The 17,938-nt window shown below is 44.1% G+C and overlaps 1 protein-coding gene across 2 annotated transcripts in view; it reads right to left on the bottom strand.

The window, feature by feature from the left end:
- Positions 1–10,749: 10,749 nt before the first annotated feature.
- The window catches only part of grk6 (G protein-coupled receptor kinase 6), a 52,346-nt gene continuing 45,157 nt past the window's right edge, over positions 10,750–17,938 (bottom strand). Inside the window, exons 12-16 of one of the 2 annotated variants that reach the window (XM_059650758.1) lie at positions 17,315–17,523; positions 16,649–16,786; positions 16,092–16,229; positions 15,329–15,463; positions 10,750–14,548 (exon numbers count right to left, since the gene is read on the bottom strand). In XM_059650758.1, coding sequence (XP_059506741.1) covers positions 14,543–14,548; positions 15,329–15,463; positions 16,092–16,229; positions 16,649–16,786; positions 17,315–17,523 — 626 coding nt within the window. In that variant the 3' untranslated portion in view covers positions 10,750–14,542. The remainder of the gene's footprint in view (positions 14,549–15,328; positions 15,464–16,091; positions 16,230–16,648; positions 16,787–17,314; positions 17,524–17,938) is intronic. The other variant, XM_059650759.1, reaches the window with a different exon arrangement.

Raw genomic sequence — 17,938 nt, 5'->3', positions numbered from 1 at the left:
AGCGAGGAGGGGGGAGTTGCCCTTTTGATAAAGGACGACATAACAACAATGCTTACAGAGGCTATTCTTAAGGGGTCAACAAATGAGGACATATGGTTGGAACTTAGAAACAAGAAGTGGATGATCACTCTGTTGGGACTGTATTAGAGATCCCCAAATAGCCAGCTGGTACTAGAGGAACATATATAGACAGTTTGCAGATTCCTATAGGAATATCAGAGTAGTTTTGGTTGGAGACTTTAATTTCCCCTGTGTTGACTGGTCCAGACGGAGTGTAAAAGGCCTGGGCAGGGTGGAACTTATCAAATGTGTCCAAGAAACTTTTCTAGATTATTATGTAGAGGGTCCTACTCGGGAGGGTGCAACACTGGACCTCCTCTTAGTAACACGTTCGGGCAAGTGACTGAACTGTCTCTTAGTTTTGACATAGTTACAGAAAAAGATATGCCAGATCCATAGGTTAAGGTACTAAACTGGAGCAGGGTGAAATTGGGGCCATTAGGCAGGATGAAACAGCAGTCAATTGGATGAGTCTGTTTGAAGGAAAAGGAACGACTGGCGAATGGGAGACTTTTAAGTGTGTGATATGCAAGAATTAGGGTGAAGGGAAAAGCTGGCAGGCTTAGGGGTTCCTGGCTGATGAGGGATATTGAGGCTGTGGTCAGGAAAAATGAAGGCATATATTAGGTTTAAACTATCGGGCTCAAATGGATCCTTAGGTGGCTGTAAAAAGTGCAGGAGTGCACTTAAGAGCAACAAGAGGGTATGAGATGGATCTGGCAGATTAGGTTAAAAATAATCTCAGAGCTTCTGTAGCTATATTAAGAGTAAAAGGAGTGTTAGGGAGAGAGTAGGTCCCCTTAAAGATCAGCATGACCGTCTATGTCTGGAGCCACAGGAGATGGGGAAGACTTTTAATGAATAGTTCTCCTCAATGTTTACCGAGAAGAGAATCATGGATGCTAAGGAAATAAGGGAAACAAGTGGGAATGTTTTGGACCACATACATATTACCACAGAGGAAGTGTTTGCAGCTTTGAAGCACATTAAGATGGATGAATCCCCTGGGCCTGATCAAGTGCATTCTCGGATGTTGTCAGAGGCAAGGAAATTGCAGAGGCCCTTTCAGAGAAAATCACGAGGGACATGGATAGAATGGATACATTTAGTCTTTTTATTCCCAGGCATGGGGAATTGAAAACTAGAGGGCATCTCTAGAGAGAGGAAAGATTTAAGAAGGACCTGAGGGGCAACCTTTTCACGCAGAGAGCGGTGCGTATATGGAATGGGCTGCCAGAGAAATTGGTTGAGGCAAGTACAATAGCAACATTTAAAAAAACATGTGGATGGGTATATGGTTGAGAAGGGTTTAGTCAGACATGGACCAAATGTAGGCAATTAGAACTTGCTGAGTGGGCACCATGGGCCAGCTTGGGGCAATGTGCCTGTCTCCATGCTGAATTGCTGTATCAGTCATAGAATCCCTACAGTATGGAAACAGTCCCTTCAATAAGTCCACACCCACCCTTGGAGCATCCCACCCAGGCCCTTCCCCCTATAACCTACCTAAACTACACATCCCTGAACACTACAGGCAATTTAGCATGGCCTATCTACCTAACCTGCACATCTTGTGCAGGTTCCAGGGACTGTGGGAGGAACCCACACACATACAGGGAGAATTTGCAAACTCCATACAGGCAATGGTGCAAGTGTGAAATTGAAGCGGAAGGGAGAGGGTGACCAGCCCAAGTCGTGGTCCACATAGGCACCAATGATATAGGTAGAAAGATGGATAGGAATGTCAGGCAGGATTTCAGGGAGCTAGGGTGGAAACTGAGAGCTAGAACTAACAGAGTGGTTACCTCTGGTTTGTTACCTGTGCCACATAATAGCAAGGCAAAGAAGAGGGAGAGATTTCAGCTGAACACGTGGCTGCAAGGATGGTGCAGGAGGGAGGGCTTCAGACATGGACAACTGGGGCTCATTCTGGGGAAGGTGGGACCTCTACAAACAGGACGGTCTCCACTTGAACCAGAGGGGCACTAATATCCTGGGTGGGAAATTTGCTAGTGCTATTCAGGTGGATTTAAACTAACTCAGGAGGGGGATGGGAAACTAAGGTGCAGTTCTAGTACACAGGAGCGTAGCGAGGACGTGGACAGGATCTCACTGTCACAGGAGTGCTGGCAGACAGCAAGCTGGATTGACGTGTGTCCACTTTAAAGCCAGGAGTATCCGAAATAAGGTAGGTGAGCTTGCAGCATGGATAGGTACCTGGGACTTTGAAGTTGTGGCCATTTCTTAGACGTGGATAGAGCAGGATCAAGAATGGATGTTGCAGGTTCTAGGGTTTGGATCTTTCATTAAGATCATGGAAGGTGGTAAAAGAGGGGAATGTGTGGCTTTGTTAGTCAAGGACAGCATAACGGTGGCGGAAAGAACTATGAACGAGGACTCATCTACTGAGGTACATAGAACATAGAACGTTACAGCACAGTACAGGCCCTTCGGCCCTCGATGTTGTGCCGACCTGTCATACCCATCTCAAGCCCATCTAACCTACACTATTCCATGTACGTCCATATGCTTATAAAATGACGACTTAAATGTACCTAAAGTTGGCGAATCTACTACCATTGCATGCAAAGCGTTCCATTCCCTTACTACTCTCTGAGTAAAGAGTAAACTACCTCTAACATCTGTCCTATATATTTCATCCCTCAATTTAAAGCTATGCCCCCTTGTGCTCGCCGTCACCATCCTAGGAAAAAGGTTCTCCCTATCCAACCTATCTAACCCTCTGATTATTTTATATGTTTCAATTAAGTCACCTCTCAACCTTCTTCTCTCTAATGAAAACAGCCTCAAGTCCCTCAGCCTTTCCTCGTAAGACCTTCCCTCCATACCAGGCAACATCCTAGTAAATCTCCTCTGCACCCTTTCCAAAGCTTCCACATCCTTCTTATAATGCGGTGACCAGAACTGTACGCAATACTCCAAGTGTGGCCGCACCAGAGTTTTGTACAGCTGCAGCATAATCTCTTGGTTCCGGAACTCGATCCCTCTATTAATAAAAGCTAAAACACTGTATGCCTTCTTAACAGCCCTGTCAACCTGGGTGGCAACTTTCAAGGATCTGTTACATGGACACCGAGATCTCTCTGCTCATCTACACTACCAAGAATCTTACCATTAGCCCAGTCCTTTGCCTTCCAGTTACTCCTACCAAAGTGCATCACCTCACACTTGTCTGCATTAAACTCCATTTGCCACATCTCAGCCCAGCTCTGCAGCTTATCTATGTCTCTCTACATCCTACAGCATCCTTCGTCACTATCCACAACTCCACCGACCTTAGTGTCGTCTGCAAATTTACTAACCCATTCTTCTACACCCTCATCCAGGTCATTTATAAAAGTATGGGCTCAGGTCAGAAACAGGACAGGAGAGGTCACACTGCTGGGAGTTTTTTTACAGGCCTCGCAAAGTTCCAGGGGTGTGGAGGAGAGGATTGGCAAAACTATTCTGGGAGGAGTGAAAGGAACAGGGTGGTCATTATGGAAGACATTAACTGCCCTAACATTGACTGGAATTGCTACAACTCTAGTACGTCAAATGGATCAGTTTTTGTCCAATGTGTGCAGGAGTGTTTCCTGACACAGTATGTCAAAGGGCCGACAAGAGGGGAGGGCTCACTGGGTCTGGTACTTGGTAATGAGCCAGGCCAGGTGTTTGATTTAGTGGTAGGTGAGCACTTTGGAGAGAGTGATCTTCATTCAGTTATGTTTTGTTTAGCGATGGAAAGGGATAGGAACATGCCACAGGGCAAGACTTATCTCTCATCTGTTTTCACTCAGGAACAGGAGAATTTTGGAGAGGAGACGACTGAGGTACGGGCTACGAGAATTGAAAGGATTGAGGTTAGTAAGGAGGAGGTGTTATCAATTCTAGAAGGTGTGAAGGTAGATAAATCCCCTGGGCCTGATGGGATTTTTCTGAGGATTCTCTGGGAAGCTAGGGAGGAGGTGGCAGAGCTTTTGGCCTTGATCTTTCAGTCCTCATTGTCTACAGGTTTAGTACCAGAGAACTGGAGGATTGCAAATGTTGTGCCCTTGTGCAAGAAGAGCAGTAGGGATGACCCAGGTAATTATAGACCAATGAGCCTTACGTCTGTTGTAAGAAAAGTTTTGGAAAGGATTATAAGAGATAGGATTTATAATCATCTAGCAAGCAACAATTTGATTGGAGATAGATTTAACGGATTCGTCAAGGGCAGATTGTGTCTCACAAACTTCATTGAGTTTTCTGAGAAGGTGACCAAGCATGTGGATGAAGGTAGGGAAGTTGACGTGGTGTACATGGACTTCAGTAAAGCCTTTGATAAGGTTCCAAATGGTAGGCTATTGGGGAAAATACAGAGGCATGGGATTGAGGGAGATATAGCAGTTTGGATTAGAAACTGGCTTTCTGTAAGAAGTCAATCAGTGGTGGTTGATGGGAAATATTCAGCCTAGTGGTTACTAGTTACTAGTGGTGTGCCACAAGGATCTGTTTTGGGACCACTGCTGTTTGTTATTTTTATAAATGACTTGGACGCAGGCATAGGTGGACGGGTTAATAAGTTTGCAGATGACACGAAGGTCGGTGGAGTGGTGGACAATGTGGAAAACTGTTGCAGGTTGCAGGGAGACTTGGATAAACTGCAGAATTGGGCTGAAAGGTGGCAAATGGAGTTCAATGTGGATAAATGTGAGGTGATTCACTTTGGTAGGAATAATAGGAAGGCAGAATACTGGGTCAATGGAAAGATTCTTGCTAGTGTGGATGTGCAGAGGGATCTTGGTATCCATATACATAGATCCCTGCAAGTTGCCATCCAGGTTGACAGTGCTGTTAAAAAGGCTTATGGTGTGTTAGGTTTTATTGGTAGAGGGATTGAGTTCCAGAGCCGTAATGTCATGCTGCAACTGTACAAAACACTAGTGTGGCCTCATTTGGAATATTGCGTGCAGTTCTGGTCGCCCCATTACAGGAAGGATGTGGAAGCATTGGAAAAGGTGCAGAGGAGATCTACCAGGATGTTGCCTGGTCTGGAGTGCAGGCCCGATGAAGAAAGGCTGAGTGACTTGGGTCTGTTCTTATTGGAGAGAAGGAGGCTAAGAGTGGATTTAATAGAGACACACAAGATGATCAGAGATTAGATAGGGTGAACAGTGAGAGTCTTTTTCCGAGGATGATGACTTCAGCTTGAACAAGGGGGCATAGATGCAAATTGAGGGGTGATAGATTTAAGACAGATGTCAGAGGCAGGTTCTTTCCTCAGAGAGTGGTAAGGGCTTGGAATGCCCTGCCTGCCAATGTAGTTAACTCAGCCACATTAGGGACATTTAAACAGTCCTTGGATAAGCAAATGGGATGATGATGGGATAGTGTAGGGGGAGGGGTTAGATTAGTTCACAGGTCGGCCCAACATCAAGGACTGAAGCACCTGTTCTGCGTCGTATTGTTCTATGTTCTGTGTTCTATCCCTAGCACCGTGAGGCAGCAGTGCTAACCACTTAGCCACCGTGCCACCCTCAATGTCTTTCCCCCTTAACTTTTTATTATTTCATGTGAAACTCCAGCATGTTTCCAAGATGCAACATGAGCCTTCAATTTTTTTTAAAAAAATGTTTGACACACAATCAAAAGAAATAGCTCTTTCCTTCTGGGCCATGAATCTTCTGAATGCTTCCAAAGAAATGAAGCCTTACTTAGAATAAGGGAACCAAAACGTCCTACAGTTTTCCAGATATGGTCTCACCAGCATTTTATCGAGTTGCAGTAAGACTTCCCAACTCTTAATATTTCAAGCTCTTTTAAGTAAGGGCCAACATTCCATTAGCCTTTCTGATTACACTGATATTGCACCTATTAAGTGCACATGCCAGATAAATGTTTAAAAGTTTGCCTTATATAATACTTTAAATCTGCAGTAAGATCTTTATTTGAAATTTTGATTGAGAATCCACAATTCCAGAATGGAATTTTAACTTCTCCACTAACATTTAAACAAATTGAAACAACAATATTAAATGTTGAACTTCAGCCTCTTGGGGATGGCTTGGGGGTGTTGTGGTTATTAGTGAAATTTATATGTGCTCATTTTAGAAAAATTCAGTAAAACTTTGAGATGTTATGGTCTCAAAAGACCATGTTTAACCAAATTATTGACATTCTCTGAAGGAGTAATATGCTATGGACGAAGAGCCCGTAGATGAATTGTACTTGGAATTTCCAAAAGGCATTTAATACATACATGAGGATCAATGGTCGGCACAACATCGTGGGCTGAAGGGCCTGTTCTGTGCTGTACTGTTCTATGTTCTATGTTCTATATGTGCTTGCTTTCTGTGTTTCATGCAGAAGTACCCCCAAGCTCCTTTGTACTGCATTTTTCTGCAGTGTTTCTCCATTTAAATAAAATGCTCGTTTGTTTGCTCTTCCAAAGTGAACAACTTTGAATAAGCATTTGTTACTTGTGAAAACATTTTGCTGCATAAAACTCCATAAGTCCTTCAATTCTTAAGCAATTTTCTCAAGAAAGATACAATAAAATCTCTCTCTATGGTTTCTGCAAAATTTGGAACAAAAGGAAGAGTTTGCTTAAATTTAACTTCTGAATGGGACTTCCCTCATCAGCCAAACTATTAGGTTCTCTTGCTGTCTGTGATGCAAGCTTTTCTTTGTCCATCTAATGATTCTTGCTTTCTTTTCAAACATTTGACCATTATATTTTATCTTGCACTGCTTTGTCTGTGATCAAAGATGATTATATATATTATCAATTCAATATCATTGTTAACATTTACGTATGAAACTAATTTATTAGTGTTGGTTACTTTTGAGAAGAATTTGAAAATGAAAACGTCAGGTTCTGGAACAGTGACCTAATCCAGTACGGATCAGACAGCAGGATGACAACAAAACGTTGGGAGTTAATGGAAGATTGTTTATACAATGGGGTTTACAGGAAAGACTGTGTAAACAGTGAAGGCATCAATCAACTTTTATTTAAAATAATCAAGGAAGAATGCTGTTCACCATCTGTGCAATGGAATACTCTGCTTGTCTGGATGTATGCAGTCCAGTAACACTCAAGAATCTCTACACAATACAGGGCAAATCAGCTTGCTTGATTGTCAGGCCATCCACAAATATTCACCCACTGCAACATTGATGTACAGGAGCAGCAGAGAGGATCATCTACAAGATGCACTGCACAAACTTACCAAGGCTCTAAAGAAAGTACACTCCAAATGCATGGCAACTAACAAATAGAAGGGCAGTAGCAGATGAATTATGACATGGAACCAGGGATCAAACCTTGTTTAACGAAGAGTGCAGGAGGGTGTTCACCAGGTATATGTAAAAGGAAGGTATCAACCTAATGAAGCTAGAACATGGAAATACTTGCATGCCAGAAAACACAAAAGGTGACTCTACAACCTATAGCTCAGACATCAGCTCTGATGACCTGCCACCTCACAACATGAATGGTGATGGACAATTTAACAAATTATTTTCTCCTGAATATTGAGGCTGACGGTTAACCTGATAGGTGTTTACAAAATTATGACAGGCGTGGGTAGAATGGATAGTTGGAGTCTTTTTCCCATGATAGAAATGTCAATTATGAGGTGGTGTAAGTTTAAATTGTCATCAGCAAGACCAGACTGAAAAATATGATAAGGAGATTTGATTTAAAATTGTCTACATACAGTTAAGGGGTGGGAGGGCTCTTTGATTATGTTGGCTGCTTTCCAGAGGCAGCAGGAAGTGTGTACAGAGTCAATGTAAGGAATGGTGCTTTGCATGACAGACTGGGCTGATTTCACAATCTTGCACTGTTGAGCACAGCAGTTGCCATACCTAGCTGTGATGCATCTCAATAAGATGCTTTCTATAGTGCATCTATAAAAATTGGCAAGAATCATTGTGCACATGGCAACTTTCCTTAGCCTTCTGAGGAAGTAGAGATGTTAGTGTATTTTCTTGACTGTAGTGTTGACGTGGCAAGACTGACTGTTGGTGATATTTACTTCTTGGAACTTGAAGCTCTCGATGACCTCCACCCTAGCACCATTGATACAGATGGTGGGGTGTCCTCCACTCCACTTCCTGATGCGTGTGATCAGTTCCTTTGTCTAGTTGACATTGAAGGAGAGATTGTTGTCTTTACACCATGTTACTGCACCCCCCCCCCCCCAAGTCACAAACCATTTCAACTCCCCCTCGCATTCCTTAAACGACATGTCCATCCTGGGCTCCTGCAGTGCCACAATGATGCCACCCGAAGGTTGCAGGAACAGCAACTCATTTTCCGCTTAGGAACTCTGCAGCCCAATGGCATCAATGTGGACTTCACAAACTTCTAAATCTCCCCTCCCCCCACTGCATCCCAAAACCAGCCCATTCATCCCCACCTCCCTAACCTGTTCTTCCTCTCACCTATCCTGTCCTCCCATTTCAAGCCGTACCTCCATTCCTTACCTCCTAACCTCATCCCGCCCCCTTGACCTGTTCGTCCTCCCCGGACTGACCTATCCCCTCCCTGCCTCCCCACATATATTCACCCCTAAAGGCTCCATCCCCACCCCTTTAACTTGTCTGTCTCCTCTCCACCTTTGATCCGCCTCCCCCTCTGTCCCTATTTATTTCAGAACCCTCTCCCCACCCCTCCTTTCTGATGAAGGGTCTAGGCCCGAAACGTCAGCTTTTGTGCTCCTAAGATGCTACCTGGCCTGCTGTGTTCATCCAGCTCCACACTTTAATATCTCAGATTCTCCAGCATCTGCAGTTCCCATCATCTCTGCTAACAAATCTGTACTGGATGTGGTCTAAACGACAGTTTGTAGAATTCCAGTATATCCTCCTTGATCTTTTATACCTTGGCTAATAAATGCAAGGATTGTATCTGCCTTCCTAACCATTTTATCTACCTGCACTCTGAGTTTAAGAGCCGTGAGGTTACGCTGCAGCTCTATAAAACTCTGGTTGGACCACACTTGGAATATAGCGTTCAGTTCTGGTCACCTCATTTTAGGAAAGATGTGGAAGCTTTGGAGAGGGTGCAGAAGAGATTTACCAGGATGCTGCCTGGACTGGAAGGTAGGTCTTATGAGGAAAGGTCTTTTTTCATTGGATTGAAGAAGGATGAGAGGCGGCTAGATAAAGGTGCACAAGATGATAACAGGCATAGATCGAGTGGATAGCCAGAGACTTTTTCCCAGGGCAGAGATGACTATTAGGAGGGGTCATAATTTTAAGGCAATTGGATGAAGGCATAGGGGAGATGTTTGACGTAGGTACTTCACAGAGAGAGTGGTGGGTGCGTGGAATGCCCTGCTGGCAGTTGTAGTGGAGTCAGATACTTTTAGAGACTTTTAAGCAATAGGCAGATGGAGGATAGTAAAATGCAAGGTATGCAGGGTAAATCGATCTTAGTAGGATAATAGATCGGCATAACATCATGGGCCAAAGGGTCTGTACTATGCTATGTTCTATTAGCTCTAGCTTAGAAAATGAAAAAGTTGAATTTTTTTTTAAAAACAGCAGTTTTGGTGGAGCGCTGATTGGGATTATAAACAAATATAGTTTCACTCCAAGGAAGGACTAAAAGCTGAGAAAATTTAAGTTTTCAGCTTTATGATGATGCATGGAAGAAATTTCACAGTTCACAGGACAGACTAGGGAGAACAGTCAAGTCAAATATAAACAGTTAATACAGAAAGATCACTTTATTTGAATCACTGTAAAGTGAAGTATGTGGAAAAAGATGAGACTTTGAAAGATCTTAAAATACTCAAATCAAGCAAATTGTAGTGTAGAGCTTGGGATTTTTTGTGTAACAAGCTCCATTTTTCTGTTAAAGAATATCTGCATTCTCGTATGCTTATATTTCAGTGATCATCATACTAAATTAGAAAAATATGAACATAAAAAAACAGAAAAATGTCAAAACCAAAAGGAACGAATTGCAAATGCTGTAAATCAGCGACAAAAATAGAAATTGCTAGAAAAACTCAGGTCTGACAGTATCTGTGGAGAGAAACCAGAGTTAACATTTCAGGTCACTTGGCCCATTTCATTTCCAAGCATCAGTTCTAACAACATACCCTTCCACGTTGGGCTGGACATGGAGTTTCCTGCAGCACTATTGAACACAATCTAAAAACAGCTGCCCCTATACTCCCAATATTGCAGTAAAATACTTGGGTAAGTGAAGCTCCCCATTAGAATTGCTCAATAATGGTGAATTTCTCTAATATCACAAAATCCCTACAGCGTGGAAACAGGCCATTTGGGTCCACACCACCCCCCCCGAAGAGCATCCCATCCTGACTCATTCCCCTACCCCTGCATTTCCCCATGTCTCACTCACCTAACCTAAACATCCCTGGATACAGGTAATTTTGAATGGCCAACCCGCCTAGCCTGCACATCTTTGGACTGTGGGAGAAAACCAGAGCACTTGGACGAAACCCATGCAGACATGGGGAGAACGTATAAATTCCACACAGACAGTGGCCCAAGGGTGGAACTGAATCCGGGTCCCTAGTGCTGTGAGGCAGTAGTGCTAACCACTGAACCACTGTGTCACCCTGTGCCTATCCCTACAGATTTGTTCATAAACTCAAACGTCACACAGTTTGTAATTTTAAAAAATTCTAATATTTATATATTAATGTACAAGTATGTGCAAAATTGCGAACAGCTTGTGTCCTTTGGCTCAGTGAGGAATGGTCCATCGAAGGGTTTCAGATGTGGATCTGGGTTGAATGATTGATGATCTTTTTCTGTCTTCTGGCAATTTCCACAGTCAACCTGAAAAGGAGCACAGGCAGGTGGAAGCAAAGCAAAGCAAAGCGAGGCCTTAGACAAGGAGCTGGATCCAATAGGAGAGACAAACACAGGCTGAGCACAGACAGGACAACAGGACAACCATTGCTGTGAACCACAAAAAGCACAATACAGTCAGAAACTGAAACACAACAGCAGACTCTCTTGCTCTCTCCAGGTTATCATTGTCAGAAAGATACAATGGTCATCCTCAACGTGATCCATTCCTGGACAGAGTGGAGGCCACTCATTCTGGCTGTTAACAGTAAGACTCTAAGCCATTGACTAACACAGCATCTTGTCACCCTCTCATTAACCAGGTACCTATCCCATTACCCAGTTACTGGCCAATATCTCATGCCCCATCAGCCCCTCACTGACCAGATAACCCTCCTCCCTGTCGCCTCATTAACCAGATACTTACCCCATCATTGCCTCACTGATACCTACCCTGTCATCCCCTCACCTGACCAGATACACCCCTCCTCCAGTCACTTCTCACCATTCAGGATGTATCTAGAATAAGGTAGGCGAGCTTGCAGCATGGATAGGCACCTGGGACTTTGATGTTGTGGCCATTTCGGAGACATGGATAGAGCAGGGTCAGGAATGGATGTTGCAGGTTCCAGGGTTTAGATCTTTCATTAAGATCAGGGAAGGTGGTAAAAGAGGGGGAGGTGTGGCTTTGTTAGTCAAGGACAGTATAACAATGGCTGAAAGAACTTCTGATGAGGACTCGTCCACTGAGGTGGCATGGGCCGAGGTCAGAAACAGGACAGGAGAGGTCACACTGCTGGGAGTTTTTTTATAGGCCTCCACAAAGTTCCAGGGATGTGGATGTAAGAAGGCAACGAGTAGTGGTTGATGGAAAATATTCAGCCTGGAGTCTGGTTACTACTGGTGCGCCTCAAGGATCTGTTTTGGGACCAGTGCTGTTTTTGCCATTTTCATAAATGACTTGGATGCAGGCATAGGTGGACGGGTTAGTAAGTTTGCAGATGACACTAAAGTCGGTGGAGTGGTGGACAGTGTGGAAGAATGTTGCAGGTTGCAGGGAGACTTGGATAAACTGCAGAATTGGGCTGAAAGGTGGCAAATGGATAAATGTGAGGTGATTCACTTTGGTAGGAATAATGGGAAGGCAGGATACTGGGTCAATGGCAAGATTCTTGGTAGTGTGGATGTGCAGAGAGATCTTGGTGTCCATGTACATAGATCCCTGAAAGTTGCCACCCAGGTTGATAGTGCTGTTAAGAAGGCTTACAGTGTGTTAGGTTTTATTGGTAGAGGAATTGAGTTCCAGAGCCGTAATGTCATGCTGCAACTGTACAAAACGCTAGTGCGGCCTCACCTGGAATACTGAGTCCATTTCTGGTTACCCCATTACAGGAAGTAAGTGGAAGCATTGGAAAAGGTCCAGAAGAGATTTACCAGGATGTTGCCTGGTCTGGAGAGAAGGCCTTATGAAGAAAGGCTGAGGGACTTGGGTCTGTTCTCATTGGAGAGAAGAAGGCTAAGAGGGGATTTAATAAGAGACATACAAGATGATCAGAGGATTACACAGGGTGGGCAGTGAGAGTCTTTTTCCAAGGACGATGACGTCAGCTTGTACGAGGGGGCATAGCTACAAATTGAGAGGTGATGGATAGAAGACAGATGTCAGAGGTAGGTTCTTTAGTCAGAGAGTTGTAAGGGCATGAAACGCCCTGCCGGCCAATGTTGTTAACTCAGCCACATTAGGGGCATTTAAACAGTCCTTGGATAAGCACATGGATGATGATGGGATAGTGTAGGGGCATGGGCTTAGATGAGCTCACAGGTCGGCTCAACATCGAGGGCTGAAGGGCTTGTTCTGCGCTGTGTTTTTCTATGTTCTAATCAGATATAACCTTCACTGACTCGATACTTAACTTTCAATTAGTTACTAACCAGACACCTACACTGTCACCTTGAGTCACTCCCTCACTGAACAGAAACCCTCTTCCCCCATTGGACCCTCAGTTGCCAGTGAACTGGCTCTGGTTACCTCAGGTTCCCTGGTGTTGGTTAGCCAATAGGCCACATTATCTCAGGAGTAGAATTCTGGCTCACTGCTGCAAGCCTCTAAAAATGGGAAATTCATGAAATTCATGATGTTACAGCATTCACTAATTACACTGGTTAGTTACAGCAGTAAGCAGTAGTACTGTGGGAAGCGTTCACACCAGTTACAGTGGTAAGCAGCACAGGTTTGCAACAATCCACCTTGCGCTCGTTCTAGTGGTTTATCTACCACCATGAATAGTGCAGCTTAGTGACACTTGGACTCTCATGTTACACAGGTTAGCATTTGAGGGAAGCAGTGTAGACTTAGGAGGTTGGACATGCCAGTCGTGACAGGAATCTGATTCAGCCATCAACACTGCAAGAGAATGAGGACAGACACTCTTGCTGGCTACAGTGCTAACTAGGGCTTCAGGCAGGGCTTTCAACTATTAGAAGGATTCAGAAATCTTGAAACGTCAAGGCAGAGTGCAGCAATGAGAATAAATGCGAACTAGAATAAGGAGGATCAGAGTGTTTAATAGTAATTGTGTAGTAAGATCACTGCAGGAACAGAAGTTTTTTAAAAAAAAGAGATTTTCTTTATCTCAATGAACAGAGCATCTCCAGGAGGATAATTTGAGGTCAAAGATTTAGATCTAATTAACATCGCAGAAACATGGTTACAGGATTATGAAGGGTGGGAAACAATTACTCCAGGATGTACATTATGTCAGACAGACAGAATGGTAAAGAAGGTAGCTCTGGTTGTAAAGGTGAGTAAGGACATTCCTAAAGAAGGAAGTAGCCTCAAGCGCATCTGTTACACAGTCAATATGGATGGAAATTCATAATAGGAAGAGTCAGAAAATACCTGTGCAAATATTTTCTAGGTTCCTGACAAAAGCTATGTATTGGACACAGCATGAAGTAAGAAAGCATGGGAATTTCTAATAAAGCAATGTAATCATTGCGAGGATTCAGAACAGAGGCACACTCTCAGGACAACAGGGTGATCATTTCATCGGAGATGAGGAAAAATCTCTTCATTCAAGGGTTTGAGAATCTTTGGAATTCTCTGCACCAAAAGTTATGGCGTTTGAATATTGTTGAACATATTTAATGCTGGGATCAACAGATCTTTAGTCTCTGGAGGAACTGAGGGGATCTGCAAGGCAGATCAGAAAGTGGAGATAAAGCACAACATCAGCCATGATAGTACTCACTAAAAGTAACTGGCTTAATGGGTTGTTATGATCTACCCTGATTCTATCTCAGGTTGTAGTATAAAAGTGGCACATTTAGTGACAGTGAAACTTGTGCCAGTGACAAATTTGCTGTAATGATAGGTGGCATTTCACTGCAGGAAAAGTTTTCATTAGTTAGTTAATTCAGCTAATTAGTAAAAATTGCAACTTGTATATACTAACAATAATGAACTCGTTCCTGTTATTAGCAGTTAGTAATAGCAATAAACACAGTTGTAGGTTAATGACAGTGAATGTGTTGCTAGCTGTAGCAGGAAGTAGTGGAATGCTCCTGAAGATTAACTTTGTTGGTTTACTGAGTCTTTCACCAAAGGCTTGATTGTGGGTTTAATCAGCTTGTTTTTTTTGAGTTATCCCGTATTGAGAGCTCATTTCTGCAGAGAGAAGAGGAGATCAGCTCAGGGACAAGGTGGAAAATTATCAAGAGCTGGTGCTCAGGTCTAGGGCCCTGACTGCCAGAAACCTCTTCATCCTCAGATCTTTCAAAGATCACTTGAAATTAACGAATACTCCCAAATGGTGAGAGATAACATCCTTGAGACCATGCGTCTAACTGAAAAATGGAATCAGGGTTGAATAGGCATGCTGAAGGTAATGGGAATGTAGGTGTCAGAAAGTGGGGGTGGGGAGAGAGAGGATGTGGGGGTGGGGAGGAAGAGAGGAAAGGGGGGCAGAGAGAGGAAGGAGGGAAAGTTGACAAGAGAAAAGGAGGGCAATAGGCTAGGCATGACTGGAACAGGGGAGTGGGCAAGCGAGCATGATAGGGCGAGAATGAGAAGAAAAAGGCGCAGTGAATATGGGTTTTCTGACGGAGACATGGTTGTCAGCTACAAGGGGTTGACACAGTGTAAGGGGCTGAAGAAGAGAGGGTAACAAGGATTGATAAGTAGAGTTAAGGAGGATGGGACGGGGATGACGGGGACAAAAAAAAAATTAGGTGGGGATAAGGACATGGATGTGTTGGATGGAGGGAGGGAGTGGAATACCTGGGATTGACTGAATAATTCCTGAGCCAATGTTAACAGCAGCAAAGGGGAAAGGGAGTGGTTCACTTCTCGAGAGCATATTATTTTACTCCAATGTAGATTGGAGCAGGGTTTGAGTGACTGAGCCCTGACCTCCTACTGGTTCCTTATTCCAGACTACTCACTTACTTGTCGACTGAACAGTCTCTGCAGTAATCCCTTCCTGGGCAGGGTCTCAGCCTGCCCCCTCCAGTCCAGGTCTGGGGGTACTGAACCATTACTCCCAAAAACATTCAGCTCACTGAAGCATTCTGTTTCGATCATCTGGAATACCAAAACACACTCCTTGGGGAGACCAACACAGCAACCGAACAATATCACTAGCAACAGCAGAGTGATGGGTGAGTGGGTATACCTTGAGGAACTGAGGGTGGAAGTGAGTAAACCCTGTGACAGTGAAGGTGATAACATGGTGGTGGGATATACAATGAAAGGGGTTTGAGCTGTATACTGAGCCCAACTGCAATTAGGTCTCCTGCAAAGAGGAACTAGATTTGGTCGAGAGAATGCTGTCATCATAGAAGGTCGTAGAATCCCTACAGCGTGGAAGTAGGCCCTTCGGCCCAACAATTCCACACCGACCCTCACTGCATCCCACCCAGACCCATCCCCTTGTCATCCACCTAATCTACACATTCCAGAACACAAGGGGAAACTTAGCATGACCAATTCACCTAGCTTGCATATCTTTGGGCTGTGGGAGGAAATCCACGCAGACACAGGGAGAATGTGCAAATTCCACACGGACAGTGGCCCAAGGGTGGAATTGAACCCAGGTCCCAGGTGCTGTGAGGTAGCAGGGCTAACCACTGAGCCACTGTGCCGTTACAGTGTGCAGCAAATGGGGTAGACAGCCTTTTTCTGAAAATCATGATTCTATTTCTAGAATTACCTCATTCTGCCAGGGGATGGAGACAGAGCCTGTGGCAAACCTGGTGTAGAAATCATTATCAGCAGGATCCAATTCAACTCCCTTCACTGTAGAGAACTGCTCAATGTCCAGTACATCTTTGCAGTAGATTGCTTGTGGCTGCGGAAAAATACAATGAGTCAGATACAGTACCAATGACCGTCTTCATGTGAGATACAGGAGCACAGCAATACCAGCTTAAAAGGGATCTAACACCAGAGAAGAACCTTTGGCTCCATGTATATTTATGTCATATGAACAGGTACCCGAAATCATCCTAGTGACAAAAAGGAACACAAGCCTTATAATTGAGAGTGAGCATGCGGGACCCCAGCCCTTAGCTCTGATTAGTTCCTACCTGGAACACTGTGGTAGCTTTGAGCACCACACATTCAGAATATTCATCTTGAAACAAATGTATTGCAAATTAAAAGGATGATATGTCAAAGCTAGGAGAGACAGCAAGAGTGCGAGCACACAAAAGAGCATTAGAGCATGAGAAGTTTGGGTTGGGGGTGAAAAAGGGGTAAAGCACTTACATCAGGTATGAAAGGGGGCTGTACCATTCCTGCCTCAAGCCGTTTGAAGTTTATGTCTTGAAATAGAGGATGCTCCTTAATCTCACATGAACCCCTTCCACAGCAGCCCAACCGTTCCTCAGGGGCTTTCCTCAGTAACTGTGGAGACAGAGTCATGATCAGTTATCCAACTCACAATTAAAAATGTACATCTCCTCCCATCCCAGAGAGCTAGATACCCCTCATTCACACCCTGGCAACCACTTCACACAGCACCCCCACCCCACACATCCCTCCACTTCCACAACCAGAGCCCCTTTACCCAGAAACACACCACTGCATACCGTGTCACAAACTCACCCTAACACGCCACTCCTCACCTCAAGATGCCCATTGCAGATACACATACAAAAAATTTGGGCAGCCAGATACTCTTCCTCACAAACCAGATACGCAGACATTCACCACACCCTCCCCACCCAACACCTCCCTTCATCCCTGTACACTCCCCTTGAACACTAAACCCCATCCCCATGCATACATACTTTTCCTAGTCCATCGTACATCAGAAACTTCCACACAAATTTAGTTCCCCCAACCCCTCTAAATATATTCCTCCATCATACACCTAAAGACTCCCATAGTACTTCCCCTTACCCTGCCATATAGACAGTCTCTCAGACTCACCAGCTGACACAGTGAACGTGCTTGTGTTGAGAACTTGTCAGAGTAGGTCTCCTGCTCCTCTCTGACCTGCCGTTCCACCTCTTCCCGTTTGATCTTTTTCTTGCGCTGTTGAAATGGTGATTGTCCCTCAATCATCTCGTAGAAGAGGCAACCCAGACCCCACCAATCAGGGCTGAACGTATAACGCTCATTCTTTACAACTTCAGGAGCTTGAACAGATGAAGACATTTACAGGTCAGCAGCAATCCTCCAGTTTGGCCAATGCATCTTTCTTCCTCATATGAGTTTTTCTTGGATGTAACCAGCAGAAAAGATAAAAGGAGACCAGCAGATGTGATTGATTTACAATTTTTTGAAGGCATTTGATAAGGTGCCCCATGACTGTCTGTTATACAAGAGGTGGCCTCATGGGAAGTCAGGCAGCAGGAATAAATAATTGTAACTGGTATGTGCCAAAAGGACTATGCTGAGCCCTCAGCAATTTACAGTTGGTATTTATGTCTTAGATGAAGGCACTGTGTAATATATTGCTGACAAGACAAGGCTAGATCCAAATAAAAACAATGAGGGAGATACGAAGGAAGCATATCAGCAGAGTTTCTTACTCCCACTGTTCCTGATAAA

Source organism: Stegostoma tigrinum, chromosome 13 (assembly GCF_030684315.1).
Source record: "Stegostoma tigrinum isolate sSteTig4 chromosome 13, sSteTig4.hap1, whole genome shotgun sequence".
Taxonomy (NCBI): domain Eukaryota; kingdom Metazoa; phylum Chordata; class Chondrichthyes; order Orectolobiformes; family Stegostomatidae; genus Stegostoma; species Stegostoma tigrinum.
This window is presented reverse-complemented; position numbering and strand designations above follow the sequence as displayed.